A 20,618-nucleotide genomic window follows, 5' to 3' on the forward strand; every position below is an offset into this window, starting at 1 on the left:
TCTAATTTCCAACTTGTCAGAGTTGGATTTTTAACCTAATACTAAACACATTTTTGAAGCCAGCATGTGCATCACTCCTTGGTCTTCAATACATGCATGCATCAACAGCAATCTACCTTTCAAATGCAATGTTTAGTGAAAGTTCTCAGAAATATTGACACCTGCAATGCTATACATACGGAGGGGGCTTGTAGGCTTATTCGCTCAGGAATCCATCTTGAGGAATCTGAATGTAGTAACTACAAGAAAAGAAGAAAAATAACTAGGAAACTGTCATGAACATTTGCATCCAAAATCACTCAAGAGAAACCTTTAGGGTATGACTAAACCAAACCACATCACCGGTAGGTGACACAAGAGAGCTTGTAGAGTCACATTCACATCTTCAGAATCCCGTCTGGTTTGGAAAAGTCTTGTTGAATTGGGTATGTATATCATGCTTTATACGATCCTTAGGAATACAACTGCATTTAGGCACACACTCATCTCAAACAGCGTCCCCATTACCTCCCAGAGAACCTTTGCTACTGCAGCTCACCGATGTCGTCTTCTTCGTGGTGGTTGGTTTTCTACAGCTGGAATAGTAGTTGAGGGTAGCATACTCCATCAGTGCGGCGAAGACAAACAGGAAGCACACGGTCACAAAGAGGTCCATGGCGGTCACGTAGGACACACGTGGCAAGGACTTCCTGGCGATGGTGCTCAGGGTGGTCATGGTCAGCACCGTGGTGATGCCTGCACAGGGGACAGGTAGCATGTTGTAAAAGGATGCAACATGCAACAGGAATCCCAGACCGTCACCCACATCCCTCCACCCCAGCACGGCTGCCTTACAGGAATCTCTGATGCTGCATACCTCATGTAATGTTACTTTGAATTTTAATGTCCACACAATTTCATAAGCAATGTTTCCATGAAATTTCTGATTAGAGTCTTCACAATAACACTAAAGTGCCTGAATCAAGTGAACACCTTTCAATTTATTCAGTAATTCTCTCATTGTTGGACATTTTGCCTTTTAAGCAATTTTTAACATCGATGCTCTTTTTGCAGTCCTATCTATTCCCTGCTGTTCCACATCTCACACTTCTGTGCAGCTAAATCCTTTTATTTCTTACTTCTCCTCACCTCCCCAGTTTGAAAACCCTCACTATTCTTGAAGACCCAGCTCCACTCTTGTCCTCCCGGCAGAGCTGACAACATGCACGTCTGCAGTATCCCTGTACCTTCTACGTATCGCAGCTTTTTTTTTGTTTGTTTTCATTATCACAGGGAATCACATATGTCTTTACGTATCTGTCTCCTAAATAGTGTGGTCTTTAAGACAAAAACAGTCCCTTACTCATCTTTGCCTGTCCCCCAGCACAGACGCTAGCACATTTGAGGCATTTAAATGAATGCTTTACATCAAATGAAGCAATTAATTGGTAACACTCAATGTTGGTTTGACTTCGACTATTCCATATGCATGGGTCAACACTGGATGTTTAATCAAATATTGTGGAAAACATTCAGAAAAGAGACACAGACACACATGAGATGGATGGCTTAGAAGGGAAAACGTGAAAAAAGACATAGAGACTGTTGAACATAAGAATAAAATGAAGAAGAGCGATTATCATGTGAAACAGGCTAAGACTGACTCTCCCGTGGGTGAACTCCCCAAGAAATCAGGACCTGTCAGAACTACTAGACAGGGCAGGTTAGTGACCCCAGATTCATGAACCCCTGAATCACAGGAATCTGAATTTTAATAGTCACCACCTCTGTAGCTCAATGGGAATACAGTAAAATATCTGCATCGCAGTACTAGTCAGAGAATAGGTACACAGGACAGATGAGGACACATTACTTTACACCTTTGTTGCAGCATTACAGCCTCTGTTTAGTTCCTCCCTGCACCTGCTCAAGGCGGTTCTGCCAGGGCCAGGTGGAGAATGAGTCTCAAAGCACAGGGTGGACAGCTTGTTGAGGTGTAAAGAATATCACCTGAAAGTCCAAGCCCTCCACCTTGCTCTGGGCCTTCTCAGCATTTGACCATGAGAAGCCACCTACCATCTTGAATCAGTTTCCTTAACTTGTGCAGTGAAAACAGAATGCTAGGTACTCTTTAATATAGGTGGTAAAATTTCATGTAAAAATGCTATGTAAACCGGAAAAGTCTATACTTACATCAGATGTAGTTTTATGGAAAAAGATCTTTTGAAAAAATTATTTTATTTTATTTATATTTTTTAAGTTCCAGGGTACATGTGCAGAATGTGCATGTTTATTAGATAGATAAACGTGTGCCATGGTGATTTGCTGCACCTATCAACCCATCATCTAGGTATTAAGCCCAGCATGCATTAGCTGTTTTCCCTAATGTTCTCCCCCAGGGAATACTATGCAACCATAAAAAAGAATGAGGTCATGTCCTTTGCAGGGACATGGATGAAGCTGGAAGCCATTATCCTCCTTTAATAAACATCCAATTCAACTTTTAAAAATGTGATCACATCATGTCTAAGAAGTTCAAAATCTTAGTTTCTATTTCAATAGAAATACAAATTGTTTGTGTCTGCAATTTCCATAGACCTTGTCCATCAGTTTTCATGAGTGGCCTGTATTCCAGAGGTAGACAGTGGCCGTGTGCTTTATCCTCCCCACTTCCACACCCACCCTGAAACTATACACCCTGAAGAAAAATAAAGCTTAGGCATTTCTGTTTAGTTCAGGGGTCTAAGCTACCTAGTAAAGAAGGGTGCTCTGCACAAACACCTGTTGGCATGACTTCCTCTTCGGGGAAAGCCCAAGGGAGTTCAGGAAGGTTATCTCAGCTGAGTCTATTACATATAGGATGCTTTGGGGATGATCCTGGTCTCACAGAATCCTAGAAAAACTTTCTTCTTGACCTTGGAGGGATGAGTGAATATAAATGCTGGCATCTTACCACAGTCAGAAGTAAACCTCCTAATTTAAACACAAACTATAATAACACTTTTTGACATTGGCTTTTTTTTTTCACTCAGCACAATGCCATTGACACATTTAACCGCTGCTGCATTAATAGTTTGTTCTTTCCTACTGCTGATATCATGGCTTGGGTGTTCCATAGTTTCGTTAGCCATTCACTTGTTGAGGGATATTTTGGTTGTGTCCAGTTCTTGGTGATTACATGAACATTCATGTCAGTGTAACAATATCATCCTATTTCAAGTGACTTTCTTGGAGACACATTGTAGCTGGGTCATGCTTTATTTTTTTAATCCTCTCTGCTAACTTCTGTTTTTTTCTCTGGTATGTTCCAGCAATTTACATTGAAAGTAATTATTAATATTTAAGATGTAATTATATTGTGTTTCCTGTTTGTTTGTTCCTTTATAATATCTTGTTTTCTTTTTCCTGCCTTCATATGGGTTATCTCAACATATTTTAGAATTTTATTTTGCTTTATCTACAGTGTTTTTGAGGCACATCACTCTTTGTGGCCTTTTTAGTGATTCCTCCAGTATTACAAATACATAATTTATCATATTTAACATTTTACCAGTTTGAATGAAATGTAGAAACTTTATTTTCCCTTACTCTTCCTTGATTTTAACATAATTGTCTTAAATATTTCCTTTAATTAGTTTAATAATTACATCAAGTAGCATTATGATTTTTTGCTTCAACCATTATAAGTAATTTAGAAAACTCAAAAGGCAAAGGAAAGTCCATTTTACTTACCCACATTTTCACTTTTTGTGTTTTTTTCTTTCTTTCTTTTGTTAAAAATTCTTCTCTTATCATTTTCTATTTCAAGAAATTCCATTAGCCATTATTTTAGGGGACATCTGTTAGTGACAAATTCTCTTTGTTCTTCTTCGCATGAGAATGAATTTCTCCTTTATTCTTAAAAGATACTCTCATTGGGTATAGAATTCTGGGTTGACTGTTCTTTCTATTCAGCATTAAAAAATGCTGTGCCACTTCCTCCTTGCGTCCATAGTTTGGATGAGAATCCATTGTTATCCAACTTTTTTTTTTTTTTAATAGGCAAGGCGACATGTTTCTTTGCTACTCTCAATAATTTTTCTTCAGTTTTTAAGAGTTTGATTATGATGTGTCTTTACCTAACATTCTTTGGATTTAACCTATTTGGGATTAATTCAGCTTCTTGGATCTCTAGATTTATGCCTTTTGGCAAATTTGAGTATTTTTTATCCATTGTTTCTTTGAATACTTTTTTTTAGCCTCATTCTATCTCTCTTTTTCTGGAACTTCAATAACACAAATGTTGGATCATTTCCCTCTCTAACATATGTCAACATTTGGAGATATCCCTAAACTCAGTTGATTATTATTTTCAATATATTTCCTCTCTGTTGCTCAGATTGATTAATTTTTGTTGTTCTGTCTCACGGTTCACTGATTCTTTCCTCTGTCTTTTCTTCTTTTGTTAAGCATATCCAGTGAGCTTTTCATTTTGGCATTGTATTTTTCAGTGCTAAAAATTCCACTGAGTTCTTCTTTATATACTCTATTTCTTTGTGGAGCTTTTCTATTTTTTCATTTAGTTGAAGCATGTGTGCATTTGCTCATTGAAGCACATTTATGACTGATATGTTAAAATCCTAATCAGATAATTCCAACAACTGTGTCATCTTGATACTGGCATTTTCTTTTTGATATGATGAATGATATTTTACTGTATGCTGGACATTTCTTGTATTATTTTATCAGACTAAAATATTACACAGAAAATCTTTAAAGTAGCCATACTTACAACATATTTAGAACAAAAACATTAAAGATTAATAAAAGAAATTAAAATTTCTGCACATCAAATGCATAAGAGGAGAAAGATGCTATCCATTGGAAAAATGTATTTATTTTACATAACCAATGGATCTTCAGGATGTTTCATATTATCTAACAACATGAAATATCTATTCAGGTTTATTCTCATGTCAGAAATGTTTCAAAGTTTTCCTAACCTAAGATTCACTTTCTGATCTGAGAAATCTTGATCTAATCTAACATTATAATCCTAACATTTTTCTAGAAATTTAACATTTCTAGTTTTACCATTTTAGTATAATCCATTTTAAGTAAATTTTTGTGTATGGCAGGAGGTGGATATTGAAATTCACTTTCATGATGTAATTATTAGGTTTAGAGTTCTATAATATCCAGTAGCTCAAAGACATTGATATTGTTGTTCAGCTCCTCCATTCCTTTACTGGCTTTTTGGTTGTTGACTGGTTTAATCACTTAAATAAGTGGACAAATGTGCTTGTTTGTGTACACTGCTGATAGAAGTATATTTAAATATCAAACTGTGATTGATTTTTAAAATCCTCTTCTCAGTTTTTGTTTATTTTAATATGAAGCTGTAATACTAGGTACGGGTGCATTTATGAAAGTCTTGTCTCTCTGTTGAATTTACCCTTTTATTATTATTATATGCTCTTACTTATTTCTATGTTGAATTCTTAGCTATGCCTTTTATTATATTTTCATATTTTTTCAACAGATTACAATAAGATTTCTTAACATATCTACTTAGAATTTTTTTAGTATTACATCACTCGTTTTTGCACCACATAGGAACATGGTTCCATATGTCCCCTAACCTCATTGCTATTTATGGCCTATATTTTATTTTTTCTTATGTCATAAGTCTCATCTTGCATTGTTATTATTTTGACTTTAATTGAAAGAATAAAAATAGAAAACTAGTTTTTAAAAATTTCACCACATGCTTACCATTTCTGATGTTTTTCATTACTTCTTATAAATCCATTTTTCTGTTTATTATTTCTATTACCTAATTTGTTTGTTTTAGAATTTTTACTATGGTTTTAGATTTTCTGTGACAAATTAACACAGATTTTGTTTATCTAAAAACACTTCATTCTGATGAAATTTTTGAAGTACATTTTCTCTGGATATAGAATTTCAATACTTTAAAGCCAGCAATTAAACATCTTCTGGTCTCCATTATTGCATATGAAGAATCAGTTAGTCATATTTTTGCTCCTCCACATACGACAGGACATTTTTGTTTATCTACTTGCAAGCATTACCTTTATTTTTGATTGTCATCATTTAGACTATGATGCTTTTCTTTGTATTTCTCCTGCTTGTATCTCACTAAGCTGTTTGAATTTGTAGGCTGGTATTTTTCACCAAACATTGGAATTTCTTAACCACATTTTTTCAAAAATATTTTTCCTCATTCTTTTTTTCTTATTATTCTGATTTTAACTATCGCCTCAGTTATAGTCACTTATAGTTTTGTTATATATATTCGTATTGTACCACAGATCACTGGTACATTCTTTCTTTTAATCTTTTTATTCCCTTGCTCTTCAGATTACATAATTTTCATCTGATGGTCTTCAATTTTATATAACCTTTTATTTCTGCCATCTTCAATCTGCTCTTAAGTTTAGTGAATTTTTCAATCAAGATATTATATATTTCATTCTAGAATTTCTTTTTATATACTTTCTGTGATGAGATGACTCATCTGTTCATTAATTAAAATCATATTGTCCTCTAAGTCCTCAGACATTGTTATAATAGCTATTGTTAAAGTCCATGCCTACTGAGTCAGCATTAGACTTCTCTTTGCTTTTTATTAATCCTTCTTTCTTTGTGATCATGGGTCACATTTTTCTACATCTTAGAGTGTCTAATAAGTTCTTATTATAACTCCTTATAATTTAAAGAGTCTGCATGATATTATCTTTTTAAGAAGCCCTTTGAATTCTTATGACAAACAGTAAATTTACTGATGGTTCTCCTTGATCTTGTTATTGCTTGGTTCAAGCTTCATCAAATGACATTTAGAGTACCCCCTTTACTTCTAGGTGCAGACTTTTTGGTGTCTCAACTAGACACTAACCATCTTATTAAATAAAGTTCCTCAGTTTTTCTGGCTATAAATTTATTATCTGACTGCACTGTGAAATTCTAGCTTCTGTATCTTGAGCCCAGAACAACTATTCTCTGTAGGATTTTCATAGTCTCAAGTTGTACAAGCATAGTTATATATTATATCACTTTGAAGTTTATCTTTAGATGTCTTATGTACAGTGACATCTAATACATGTAACCATGAAGCCATAACCCCAAGGGTTAGTCACAAAATCTGTGTTGATTCACCTACAGTTCTATCATGTATTTTCTATGAGCATGCAAAACTAGTATAGGTAGAGGATATTACAGGCTAATTAATCTCTTGGCCTCTGGTCTACCCAGGCCCAGTGCTTTGTTCTTGAACACATAAATTTAAAAAAAAAAAAAAACACAGAGAAATAACAATGCAGATATGAGAGATGTTGCAGAAATTTGAAATTGAGGCAGCTTCCTCTTTTCTATAGGAATTTTTTTTGGGGAAAACAATCTCTATATTCAGTCTTATATATTACCTGTCTTCAAAAAATCAAAACATTGAAAGTTTCCTATCAGAAAGAAAAACTGACATAATATATGTTGCACAGTTCTAAAACTACTGAAAGTTAGTGTTTTATTAAGAAGACTTTGGGAACCAGAGAAAAATTCATGAAAAGACTGAGTTTTAGTGTGTGGCTTACAGCTGAAAAAAAATGATCATTTTCTCGTTTGCTGGTAAAGTTGCTATATATAAGCAGAGCTTCAATTATTGATAAACTGTTTTTACCAATATTATGTCCTCAGTCCTCAGAGGTGTGTGGTAAATTCTGCTTCCTGACATTAATGTAGGGGGACTTTTGAGTTGACAGGTTCTGGGATGTGCCTATGTTTTGGTGATCATATCAGCCTGTGATACAGGATACTATCACAATTTATTTACTCTGAATCTCCTACCCCATCTTGATTTATGTAGCACACATAGAATCCCATTGTGAGAAAGAATAGCCTCACCTGGCTTCTTAAAAGAAAAGTCTAAGCACAGTTCAAGTAACCCTCAAATTAGATCATTCACATTTAAATAGTTTTTTACATTGAAGGCATTTTTATGAATGCTTCTATATTAAAATTATGCAAATTTATGGAAGAGATTTTTTGAAACTCACCTAATGCTGTTCTTGCTGGTGTAGCATCTTTTTTGATCCAAAATGACACCCAGGATAAAACCACAGTCAGTATACAGGGAATGTATGTCTGAATAGTGAAGTATCCCATTCTTCTACTCAATTCAAAATATATAGTCATGACAACATAATCACCTGTAATAAAATATTGCCAAAAATAAGACAACTTTGATGGATCAAAAATAATTCAGGAAAATAATTTTATAATTTATTTTGTTAAATGAATGACTTGGATAAAAATGCACAACTACAACAATATCAAATCAAGAAATGGTCAAAATTCTGGTTTTCTTAAATTTAATTTTCATAGTATCCATGGCTGTACCAGGCATTTAATCGGTCAGTGTAAAGGGCACAAAACGAACATATTCATGGATACAGTGAAAACACATGCATATCTTTTCCATGACAGGCCATGACTTGATGAGCTATCATTGCTTGGGTCCTTCCATAGGTTGTATGATTAAATTCAAGAGTAATAGGTAAACTCAACCCTCAAAGAGACCCAGGGTTATTTTAAGGGATGCTTTTCCAATAATAACAAAGCTATCATATCTTACATAAACTTGTGTAACCATTTGATATTTTTATTTATTTATATCATTAAGTTTTGCTTATCAACTTTGCACTTTGTTTTACTTAATGTATGTATGTTTATCTTATCCTTTTGTAACTCCAGGATTTAAGTTGTGCCAACCCAGAAACAAACAGAAGTGATCCTTTCCTGACATTCCACTCTCTTCTACCAAAGCAGAGCCACACCATAAAGAAGTTGGGAGCAATGTAGATGTTATTGGAGATTCCATAAGACCCCCTAGGGGCTTGAAAGAGGGTGCATGCTTAACATTGTACATTTTGTCCCCAAAGCATCTCCATTCATTCTTGTCTAGGCCAGCTCTTGCCGAGATTATCTCCTCATCCTCATCCTCCCCATTTGAATCCTCCACCCCTTTAGCCTGCTGGATTCAGCCATCCAGTGCCTGAAATCCACCATGTCCAGAACTGAACTATCACCTTCCCCATGCCAATACTGCTCTTCTTTCAGGTCTCTCACTTGTTCAAGGAAGAAACCAAAAAGCCACCTCTGACTCCTCCTTTTCTCTTCTCAATGGTTCTATCTGATCCATTGCTCTCAAATCATTTCCCCATCTAGTCCAAGCTACCACCTTCTGCCCGTAGATCCAAGCTTGTCTCCTAATGACCAGTTCTTCTGGCTCTAAATCATTCTACCTACTGCCGTCAAAGGGAACTTTCTAAAACACAAGTATCATTTTAGCCTTCTCCTTATTAGCTGCCCTTGTACAACTCTGACATTTTTATGTGGTCCACATCATTCTGCATTAGACACTCCTTGCCCTGTGCTCTCTACACTCTTGGCATGTGGTCTGCCCAGGCCCTCAGACTTGCCAAAACCCTTCCCCACATGCCTCTGAATCCCTTCCCATCAGCATATATGCTCTTTTTTTTTCTTTCCCCAATATCTACATAGTTCCTATTCACTCATTAAGCTTAAAACTCTATTAGTGCCCCAGGAACTCTTCCCTGACAACTTCCCATAAATTGATGGATTTGTTTCTATAATTACTGATAGAATATCTATCTTAAAACCAATAAACTGGTTGGTTTGTAGAATATGTCTCTCTTGTTTACCAGTGTTGGCTAACCATAATAAATTAATTAATATTTGCTGAATGAAAAGACTATCACTGAAGTCCTTTTTTTTTTTTTTTTTTTTTTTTTGAGACAGAGTTTCACTCTTGTCACCCAGGCTAGAGTGAAAATGGTGCAATCTTGGCTCACTGCAACCTCTGCCTCCCAGGTTCAAGCAATTCTCTTGCCTCAGCCTCCCAAGTAGCTGGGACTACAGGCATGTGCCACCACGTCTGGCTAATTCTTTTTGTTGTTGTTGTATTTTTAGTAGAGACGGGGTTTCACCATGTTGGCCAGGCTGGTCTTGAACTCCTGACCTCAGGTGATCCACCTGCCTTGGCCTCCCAAAATGCTGGGATTATAGGCGTGAGCCACCACGCCCAACCCGAAGTTCAGTTTTTACTTAAAAGATTGATAGGGAGACGGTATTGGGCTCAGATGAAAACTATGCTTCCAATAAATTAGAATTTTTTGCAGGATGAAGTATTCTGTTGTGGCAACATTTAGAGTTGTTGATAGAAACATCAACTTTGATACCATTTACCAAGAAACATTTAAAAATTTAAACAAATTAGTATTTCAGTACAAAGGAATTATGATGATTAGCCTGAAGCAGTAAAAGAGCACAAGTATATATTTTAAAGTAATGTGAATGCCAAAATTACATCATTTCCTAAGGAAATGTGATTTGAATTATGTGTGATTCTTAATGCCTATTAATTTTTTGCATAAAATTGCAATCAAAACCCTAGAGGAATAAACAAACAAGCTAATATACAGAAAAACAAAGCATAATAAATCACCCTAGGAGTTATGCACAGTCCAAATGGAACATCCAAAGAGTTGAATAATTTCAATTATCACCATTGCAGATTACTGACAAGATAAACAGAAAGACAACTCCAGACAAGACGCACAATTTATTACAGCAAATCCACCTGCTTTCTCCCTGCCTGGGGTGAGAGGGGCTCCCCATGCCTGTCCTCAGCATACTCCCTTGCCTAATTCAGAAGTCTACCTGGGCATCCATGGGCATCCTACTGAGGCTCTGCCTTTCCCAGACATGGGTGCTTTGCAGGAGGGAGGCAGCAGCACCAGTGAAAGTCCCAGTGCTGGGTGCATGACTGGAGGTATGCACAATATGGAGGTGTGCAAGATACTGGCAATGACGGAGGAGGTGGCACCAGTCAAAGTCCCAGTGCTGGGAGCATGACTGGAGGTGTGCACCATGCTGTCAGTGATGGAGGAGGCGGCACCAGTCAAAGTCCCAGTGCTGGGAGGTGTGCACTATGCTGTCAGTGATGGAGGAGGCGGCAGAATGACCCATGAAGATGACTCCTTCCTCGGCGCATATTCAGAGGAAAGGCAGGACCTGAAGCTAGTTATTTCCAATCCCAAATACTTGTTTTATTTATTTCATTAGGCAGCAATCCATTCTCAATAATTGCTTTTTAGCATTAAACGTAGAAATACAATTTGCCCCAGGATGATGTTTTGAAACACCATAGTGGACTAGTTGCGGCTTTTCTATTTCCTTAATTATTCATTTATTTCAGAGTTAGTAAGTTCCATACCTGGTAGTTCCCACCACCAGAGAGAGACTGACACGCATTTATTTGCTCTCAGTGATTCCAAGTTCACATTCTCAGAAAGCCTCTGACAGGGTCAATTTCAGACAGGTCAGAATCAGATAAATAAAACCCGTGGTGTAGAAGATTGTATTGGCTTAGGTTAGATCGCTGCCCATCTTGGACACATCGACTTCAACTAAGGCAGGTTCAGGTAAGACCATGGCAGCTCCCAGGTTGGCTGTGGAGGGAGGAGCAGTTCCCCGAAGATGGGGCTTTATCCCCAGAAGAAAGACAGGTTGATGGGTAGGGACAACAGAGGAAATCTGGCTTGGAAACACCAAAGGAAGTAAATGTACAAATTTTCTTTGTCACATCATTAATGACTCTATATTGAAGTATATTTCCATGTTTCTCAGAGAACATAAAATTATTCTTTATTCACACTTCACACAATTAGTTTCTTGTAAAATCAAAGGACATGGTACATTTAAAGACCTTTTTCTTTATTTTACTAAACTTTATGTTTGTAAAATTATTATTTTAATGAATCATTAGGTAGATAATTTATTATTGAAAAAGGAAGTTGGCAGGGGTGTTATTTTTTTTTTCTGAAAATGCTAACCAGCTGCTAGATAATGTCTTGTGAGCCACATTAGTAAATTACCAAATACATAAGCAAATTTACAATTTTTAAATTCTAGGTTTCTGTTTTGGAATTTGCTAGCAACATAGTATCTTGTGCTTTAAAAGTCCAATCGTGTTTCAGGAAGAGATCTTCACAGAAAATTAAAAAAAGGAAAACCCCTTTACAGAATGTATTTCTAATGTCTGAGCTCTAAAGATGTTCCCCCCTGAATTTATCACCTGAATTTATCATCCCATTTAATCGGTAAGTTTGGAAGTTCATATAGATATTTTCAATACTCCAACTCCTACACGGACTAGGTGAATCTTCTGTAATTTACCCCAGCATTATCCTCAGAGGATATATACTATCTCAAAACCATTCCTAACTCATGTCATAGATACCACATTTCTTTATTGCATCTCTGGCACCAAAAACAACCTTTGAGTCTCCTTTAAATGTTGTTATTTCCCTCCATCTCCTCTCCTTCTCATGGCCATCACTTCCCCCGCCCATTACAGATACACCCAGCCTGGTTTCCTTTCAAAATTGCCTAAGCTTAATACTCTCTGAAAAGCCACCTGAGGCCTACAGATTAGCAAGCAATGCTCAGTCAAAAAGCCTAATGTTCTCCATCTTATTCTTCAAGTTCACCCTGAGGTAACTTGTCTTTTTCTTCTCTTTATTACATTTATTTATAAAAAGAAGTTCCAGCCGGTCACAGTGACTCAAGCCTGTAATTCCAGCAATTTGGAAAGCCGAGTTGGGTGGATCACCCGAGGTCAGCAGTTCAAAACCCACCTGGCCAACGTGGTGAAACTCCATCTCTACTAAAAATACAAAAGTTAGTTGGGTGTGGTGGTGGACGCCTGTAATCCCAGCTACTTGGGAGGCTGAGGCAGGAGAATCTCTTGAACCTGGGAGGCAGAGGTTGCAGTGAGCCGAGATAGTGCCACTCTATTCCAGCCTGGGCAATGAGAGCAAAACTCTGTCTCAAAAAAAAAAATTAAGAAACATTTAAAAAGAAGTTTCTCATTTTAGGGAAATTAAATTTATCAACCTTTTATTTTACCATTCATACCATTTGTGTCATTCTTGAGAATTTGTTCCTTAACCCAGGACCATCAAGTTTCCTTATACAAGTTTTGCTTTTCTTCCAGTTTCCCTTCCATGCGATTACTACTTCTCCAATTCAAGTTCTCTGAATTCCATGATTAGTGGCTGTACCATCATTTATTGTGACCTCTGGTCATCTGCAGGCCCACCTCTCTTTTATTTGTGTGTTCGTATCTGTACGAATCTGTGCGTGTGTTTTGATTCCGACACATAACCACACTGACTTAATCAGCATAACCGTGGCAGACACAGGCTAAAGTGACCCCCAGTTAGTCATACAGTCGTATCGTTCCCTCCTCGTGAGTGTGGGCAAAACCTGATTTGGTTTCACTTAATGGATCAACTCCCTTGATTGAATTTCTTTATACGGCAAAGATGAATAAATTTTGCAAATGTAATTAAGACCCAAAAATCTGTTGATTTCAAGTTAATCAAAGAAAGATTATCCTGGGGGACCCTGACTTAATCAGGCGAAAGATGTTAAAAGAAAGACTGAGCCTTTCATGAAGAGAGAGACTGTCCTCTGGTCTCTACAGCTGCAAATAATAATTCTGTCAACAACTTGAGTTTGGAAATTTGATTCTTCCACAGTCAAGTCTCCAGATGAGACTGAAGCTCAGCCAACTCCTTAATTGCAGCCCTAAGAGCCTAAGCAAAGTTCCCAGCCAAGCCACACCTAATTCATAGAAATTACAGGGTCATAAATGTGTTTTGTTTTAAACTACTGAGTTTGTGGCAATTTGTTAAACTGAAATGGAAAACTAATACAATAGCACTGGTCACAAGTAGAGAAGCTGCCAATCTTTGTATTCTTCTCCATGGATGCCTTGGCTTTTCTTGGGTCTTTGTGCTTCCATAAAAATTGTAGAATCTGTTTGAAAATTTTTCACAAACACTGTTGGTATTTTGATTGGAATAAATTATGCATCCTCATTTATTTAGATAATCAGTGTAGCTACCTGAAAGTACAGCAGTTAAGAAAAAGTATTTGTCATCGTGAAGTTTTATCTATTTCGATTTGAATATCCTTCAATGAAATGTTGAATTACTTCCATAAAGCTCTGGCAAGTCTTTTGTTAGATTTAGTTCTTGATACATGTATATTTCTGTTGCTATGGATGATATATTTAAATTAAAATTACATTTATATTTAAGTTCGTGTTTTAATTTTTTTCTGTCTTCCTGATTTGTTATAACTGTATTAACATGTGTCTCATGTCCTGTTTTCCTGGGACCTGGTTGGCAGATTCATGTCTTCCTTCATTTCAGGATTTTTTTTTTTTCCAATACGGCCTTGAAATATTTTGTTTTATTTGCTTTATTCTTTTCCTCGTCTCACAAACATTAATTATGTGTTTGTGAGCACTCTATTTGATTTACACATCTGTCTTGTTTTCTTACTATTCACTGTTTGAGTGCATTCCTCAGTATTAGTAAGCCTGTTCGTCATGTTCCTGACAATATTATCAGCAGATTAGATTCTGGAACAGCTACTTGTAATGTGGCTTTCATTTATTTATTATTATTATTATTATTATTATTGTTATTGTTATTTTTTGAGATGGAGTCTTGCACTGTCACCCAGGCTGGAGTGCAGTGGTGTGATCTCGGCTCAGGGCAAGCTCCGCCTCCCAGGTCCACCCCATTCTCCTGCCTCAGCTTCCTGAGTAGCTGGGACTACAGGTGCCCACCACCATGCCTGGCTAATTTTTTTGTATTTTTTTTTTTTTTAGCAGAGATGGGGTTTCACCGTGTTAGCCAGGATGCTCTCGATCTCCTGACCTCATGATCTGCTCGCCTTGGCCTCCCAAAGTGCTGGGATTGCAGGCATGAGCCACCATGCCTGGCCTTAAGTTTGGACTATTTCTAAGTGGCAGAATCAGGATCTGAACTTGCATCTTCTCATTCCAAGTTCAACACATGGTGACTGCCATCTAAGAGGTGAAGCAGAGGAACTTCCAGAACATTCACTAGTTGAAATGTCTGGTTGATAAAATTCAGACTATCTGGGACATGACTTTTTATTAGGATCCAGGATGGCTGTTTTCACCAACTCATCATCCTCACTGGAAAGAAACAGGCAACAGGCATTCTGGGTTCACTTGGAATCCAGGGAGCAATCGTGTCAATACAACTGCTCCCAAATTGGTGACAAAAATCAGTTTAATTATTTTAGGAAACAAAATTGAACCCAGTTTTTGCATCGCAGAATGTTTAAGTGTTGCTTGTGTTGTTGCTCAGTAACTTTATTCAGCTAGAAATTTCTACCTAATCATTACATGCTGAGTCTGGGATGGCATGAGAATATGAAGCGTCTGGTTGCCACAGGGATAAGGGTTTCTCATGCTCTTGCCAATTTCTCATCCAGCAACACCACCATGTTTCTAAGGGAGGATCAAGGAGAATCCTGAGAAAGCCTCCCCATGGGGTCGCTGAGAGAGGATGACAGAACTCATTGTGAGGACTCCACCCACGTCCACGTCACTGTGTCCCCTGCGAAGCAAATGTCTCAGTACACAGGGAGAAGGGCAACAAAAACTGGTGCAATAGGGAAATGGTGGAAATCTGCAGCTGTGCATGTGCAACTGGAAAATCACGCACGCACTACCCCTTGGGGAGAGATGGCAGCACCGTTAGACCCAGCATTACATCTGGAGAAGGAACAGGAACACTTGTGAAGGTCACACTCTAAAAACTAGGTTTACAAATCATGCCTAAGACTGAGCCTTACTCCAAACATTGATAACATCTCACCCTCCCTTGGTCCAACCACCCACACACAACAAGCGTAGAATGAAAACAGCAGTGTAGTCCAGGTGGTGACTGCAAGAGACAGATGTTCCCTGGGAAGAGTGCAAGGGGAAGAGTCAAAACTGAGCCACAGGACCTGCAGTCAAGCAGATAGTCAACTTCAAACCTGGCTTAACTTCCAAGTAAATAAGCAAGAACCCTCACACTAAAAGCAGAGCAAAATGAAAGGCATGCTTATTTCTAAGCATACATAAAATTTATCTGAGTATCTACTACTCTATAAAACATGTCTGGCTTCCAAATAAAATTATGGGACATACAAAAACCAAAAATAGCAGCCTGGAAAGGCAAAATAATTACTAAGAACAGAACAAGATAGGAAAGAGGGTATTTAAATAATTATTTAATATGTTAATGGCTCTAATGGAGAAATAGACAACATGCAAGACCAAACAGGTGATTTGGTTCACCAATGGAAATTAGCATAATGGAAATTAGCAGATCAATGGAAATTATAAGAAAGAACCTAATGGAAGTGCAAGAAATAAAAAATGTAGTAACAGAGGTTAAGCATGCTTTTGATAGGCACATTAGTAAACTTATCACAGCCAAAGAAAGACGCAGTGAGCTTTACTATAGGTGACTAGAAATTATCCAATCTAAAACACAAAGAGAAATACGAGTTTAAAAATCGGGACAGATAAACCAAGAGCTGTGAAAAAAATAAGGAACTGTCTAATATGCATATTATTTGAATCTAAAAAGAAGAGAAAACGATATATTTGAAGAAATAATGGCTAAGAATTTTGCAAAATAATGACAGACACCAAAGTACAAATCCAAGAAGCTCAAACATCAGCCAGAATCAAAAGAAAACAAACAAAAAACAAAAACCTCCACCTACGTATATCATATTAAGTGTTGAAGACCAGATACAAAGGGAACATTTTGGAAGCAGCCAAAGGGAAAAAAGATACATTTTTGTTTTTTGCTTTTCCCCCACCAGACGAGCAAAAGGGTAAGATTCACAGAAGACTTCTCTTCAGAAATCATGCAAGAAAGAAAACAATGGAATGAAATCTTTAAGTTTCTGAAAGAAAAAAGTCAACCCACAATGAAACTCAGTAAAAACACTTTCCAAAAGTGAAACAGACATAAACACTTTCTCAGAAAAATAAAAACTGAGGGAATTCAGCTGGGCTCAGTGGCTCACGCCTGTAATCCCAGCACTTTGGGAGGCCAAGGCAGGCAGATCATGAGGTCAGGAGATTGAGAGCATCCTGGCTGACATGGTGAAACCCCGTCTCTACTAAAAATACAAAAAAAAAAAAAAAAAATTAGCTGGACGTGGTGGTGGGTTCCTGTGGTCCCAGCTACTCAGGAGGCTGAGGCAGGAGAATGGCATGAACCCAGGAGGCGGAGCTTGCAGTGAGCCGAGATCATGCCCCTGCACTCCAACCTGAGTGACACAGCAAGACTCCATCTCAAAAAAAAAAAAAAAAAAAAGGGAATTCATTGGTGGCAGATCTAATCAATGAGAAATGGAAAGGAAGTTCTTCAGAGATAGGGAATATAATATATTCAGAAATTTTCATCCATGAAAAGAAATGAAGAGTGTTGGAAATGTAATGAATGAGTGTATTTATGCTTTGGTAATATTGACTTTAAAAGTTAACTGTTTAAAGCAAAAATATACAATATATTTTATGTTTATAGCATAAGAAAAAATGAAATGTATAATAGCAATTATACAAGAGATGGTAGAAAGTAATAGGGAATATACTGTTAAAAGGTTTTTATACTACATAGGTATCAGCATAATACTATTTGGAGGTCAACTCAGATTATTTAAAACTAAAAAGTTTTAAAAGATTGTTATACACAGTAAGTCTAAACAGAAAACAAAATGGGAGCATTGGTAATTAAATGTAATGAAAACAGCAAGAGGGAAAAGGAAACGACAGCTGGAAGACATTTTTAAAAATGAGAGTGAGATCGTATATTTTAATCTGACCTTATCAATAACCACTTTATATGTTAATGATCTAAACATCCCAGATGAAATACACAGGTTGTCAGCTTGGATAAAAATCAAGACTAAACTATATGCTGCATAAAAGCCACTTTAAGTATAAGGCATATTTAGGTTAAAAGTAAAAAAACAGAGAAAGTAATACCGTGCAACACTAAGCAAAAGAAAGCTGGAGTAGTTATATGAATTTTGAACAGCGTAGATTTCAGAACAAAGGTTATTTTTAGGAATAAAGAGGAATGCTACATAATGATAAAGGGATGGATTCTCTAATAGAACATAACTTTTAATGTGTACGTACTTATCAACAGAGATTCAAAATATATGATGCAAAAACTGACAGATCTGAAAAGAGAAACAGACACAGAGAAATAAATATAGTTGGAAAATTTAATAATCTTTTCTAAGTGATTGAAAGGACAAATAAACAGAAAATATGTAAGGACATGGAAGACTCGAACAATCCTATCAACCAGTTTGACATTATTTATAATTATATAATACTCCAGGCAGCAAAACAGCAGAATATATATTCTTCTGAAACACATCTAGAACGTTCAGCAAAACAGAACATATTCTGGGTTGCAAACCAAAGCCTAACATATTTATTTATTTTATTTCTCATTTTTATTTTTTGAGACAAAGTCTTACTCTATCACCCAAGCTGTAGTGCAGTGGCGGGATCTTGGCTCACTGCAGCCTCTGCCTCTTGGGGTCAAGCTATTCTCCTACCTCAGCATCCTGAGTAGCTGAAACTATAGGCTCACACCACCATGCCCAGCTAATTTTTGTATTTTTAGTAGATATGGGGTTTCACCATGTTGGCCAGGCAGGTCTTGAACTCCTGACCTCAGGTGATTCACCTGCCTCAGCCTGAAAAGTGCTGGGATTACAGGTGTGAGCTATCGTGCTGGGCCAAAGCTTAACATATTTAAAAGAATATAAGTCAGACAAAGTAAGTCCTTAGACTATAGTACAAATAAACTAAAAATAAATAACAGAAAGACAACTAGAGGTTTTCCAAATATTTTAAAATTAAACAACATGTTTGTAGGTTTTTATAGGTCAGGAAGAAAATCTTAGGGGAAATTAAAAATATTTTGAACTAAAATACAATCTATGAAAATTGTGTAATACAAGTAAAAACTGCTTAGATGGACATTTATAGCATTAAATACTTACATTGCAAAGAAAAAAAGACCCTTGAGTCAGTATCTAAGCTACCACCTTAAGAAACTAGAAAAAATAGCAACTTTAGTGAAAAAAAATCAGAGAAATGAAAACAATTAAGATTATAAAAGAAGTTAGTAAAATTTAAAAGAAAAAAACCCAAAAGTTACTTTTTCCAAAAGTAAATAAAATTAATATATTAGGTTTTCTATTGCTATATTAACAACTGATTGCAGATGTAGTGTTTTAAGAAAACACCCATTATTGTGTCACAGTTCCGTGGGTCAGTCGTCCAGGCATGATATTACTACACTCTCTCCTTAGGGTCGCAAAAGAGTGAAATCCACATACCAGCAGGGCTGCATTCTTTTCTGGGGGCTCTAGTGAAAAATCTCCTAAGATCAAGCAGGTTTGGCCTAAGATCAATTCAGCTCCTTGTGGCTACAAGATGGAGTCCTTTGTTTCCCCACTGTCTGTTAGCCAGTGGTTGCACTCAGCTCCCCCTTTCCTTTCCATATATAAGCCAGCAAGACCATGTCCAATTCTTCTGGTGTCTCAACTCTCTGAGTTCCCCTTCTGGAACCAGTCAGAGAAAACTCCATTTGTAAAGGGCTTGTATAATCAAGTAAAGCCCACCCAGATAATTTCCATGCCTTAAATTCAACTGTGTCGTATAAATAACTTAGTTATGGGAGTCAAATCCATCAAGTTCATAGTATTGAAGATTATGCAGCAGGTGGGAAATCCTGGAGGCCATTTTAGAATTCTCCCCATTGCAACTGATAAACCTCTAGAGAGTCCAAGCAAGAGAAAGAGATAAGACACAAATTACCAATATCAGGAATGAAGGGGGTGTGGCGGCAACATTATGGGATGGTAAGGGAACAGTGCTGAATGTATAACACTATGCCAATAATTCTGCAACTTCGGTGAAATGAACATATCCTCTGAAAAACACAAACTATTAAGACTCACTCAAGAAGAAATAAATAACCTGAATAAACCTATATCTATTAAGTTAAATTTTAATCATTCTAAAAATACCATTCAAATCACGGCAGGCTTCACTAGCAAGTTATACCGAGGCTCTAAGAAAGAAATAGCACCAATTCTATACAATTTTTTTTTTTTCTCAGAAAATAGAACAAAAGGGAACTATACCCAGCTTACTCTATTAGGCCTTAATAGCGAAACCAGACACAGGTATTTTCTGAAAACTACAGGCTAACATACTTAATTAATGCAGACACAAAAACCATCAACAGAATAATAGCAAATTGAATCTAGCTACACACACACACACCACATGACAGGAATACAAGGCTGGTGACATTCAAAAATCAATCACGATAACTCAACATATTAACACACTAAATAGGAAACACGATTATTTAGAAAATGTAAAAAAAATTTTGATAAATTGAAACATCAATTTATAATTAAAAGCTTCTAGCAAACTAGGAATAGAAAGGAATGTCATTAACCAATGAAGCACATCTACAGAAACACTACAGCTAACATTATCTCCTTAACTGATTACAGGCTAGACTTAGTGACTCACTACTAACAAGTAGAAAATTGCAAAGAAAATATTGTAACTTCACAGTGGCGAAATCTGGCAGACAGAAATTTCACCAAGCGATCAAGGTTAACGC

At 36.7% G+C, this 20,618-nt stretch overlaps 1 protein-coding gene across 4 annotated transcripts in view; it reads right to left on the minus strand.

Annotated features, from left to right (window-relative positions):
- GABRG3 (gamma-aminobutyric acid type A receptor subunit gamma3) overlaps positions 1-20,618 on the minus strand; it is a 568,731-nt gene that overhangs the window by 13,737 nt on the left and 534,376 nt on the right. For 2 of the 4 annotated variants that reach the window (XM_005559026.5, XM_073995285.1), the window contains 3 exons: positions 8,031-8,183; positions 539-735; positions 180-239 (listed from right to left, as the gene is read on the minus strand). In XM_005559026.5, the coding sequence (XP_005559083.1) occupies positions 180-239; positions 539-735; positions 8,031-8,183 (410 nt within the window). Of the gene's footprint in view, positions 1-161; positions 240-538; positions 736-8,030; positions 8,184-20,618 lie in introns of all 4 variants that reach the window. The other 2 variants (XM_015452551.4, XM_045395169.3) reach the window with 1 other exon arrangement.

This window comes from Macaca fascicularis, chromosome 7 (genome assembly GCF_037993035.2).
Source record: "Macaca fascicularis isolate 582-1 chromosome 7, T2T-MFA8v1.1".
NCBI classification, from domain to species: domain Eukaryota; kingdom Metazoa; phylum Chordata; class Mammalia; order Primates; family Cercopithecidae; genus Macaca; species Macaca fascicularis.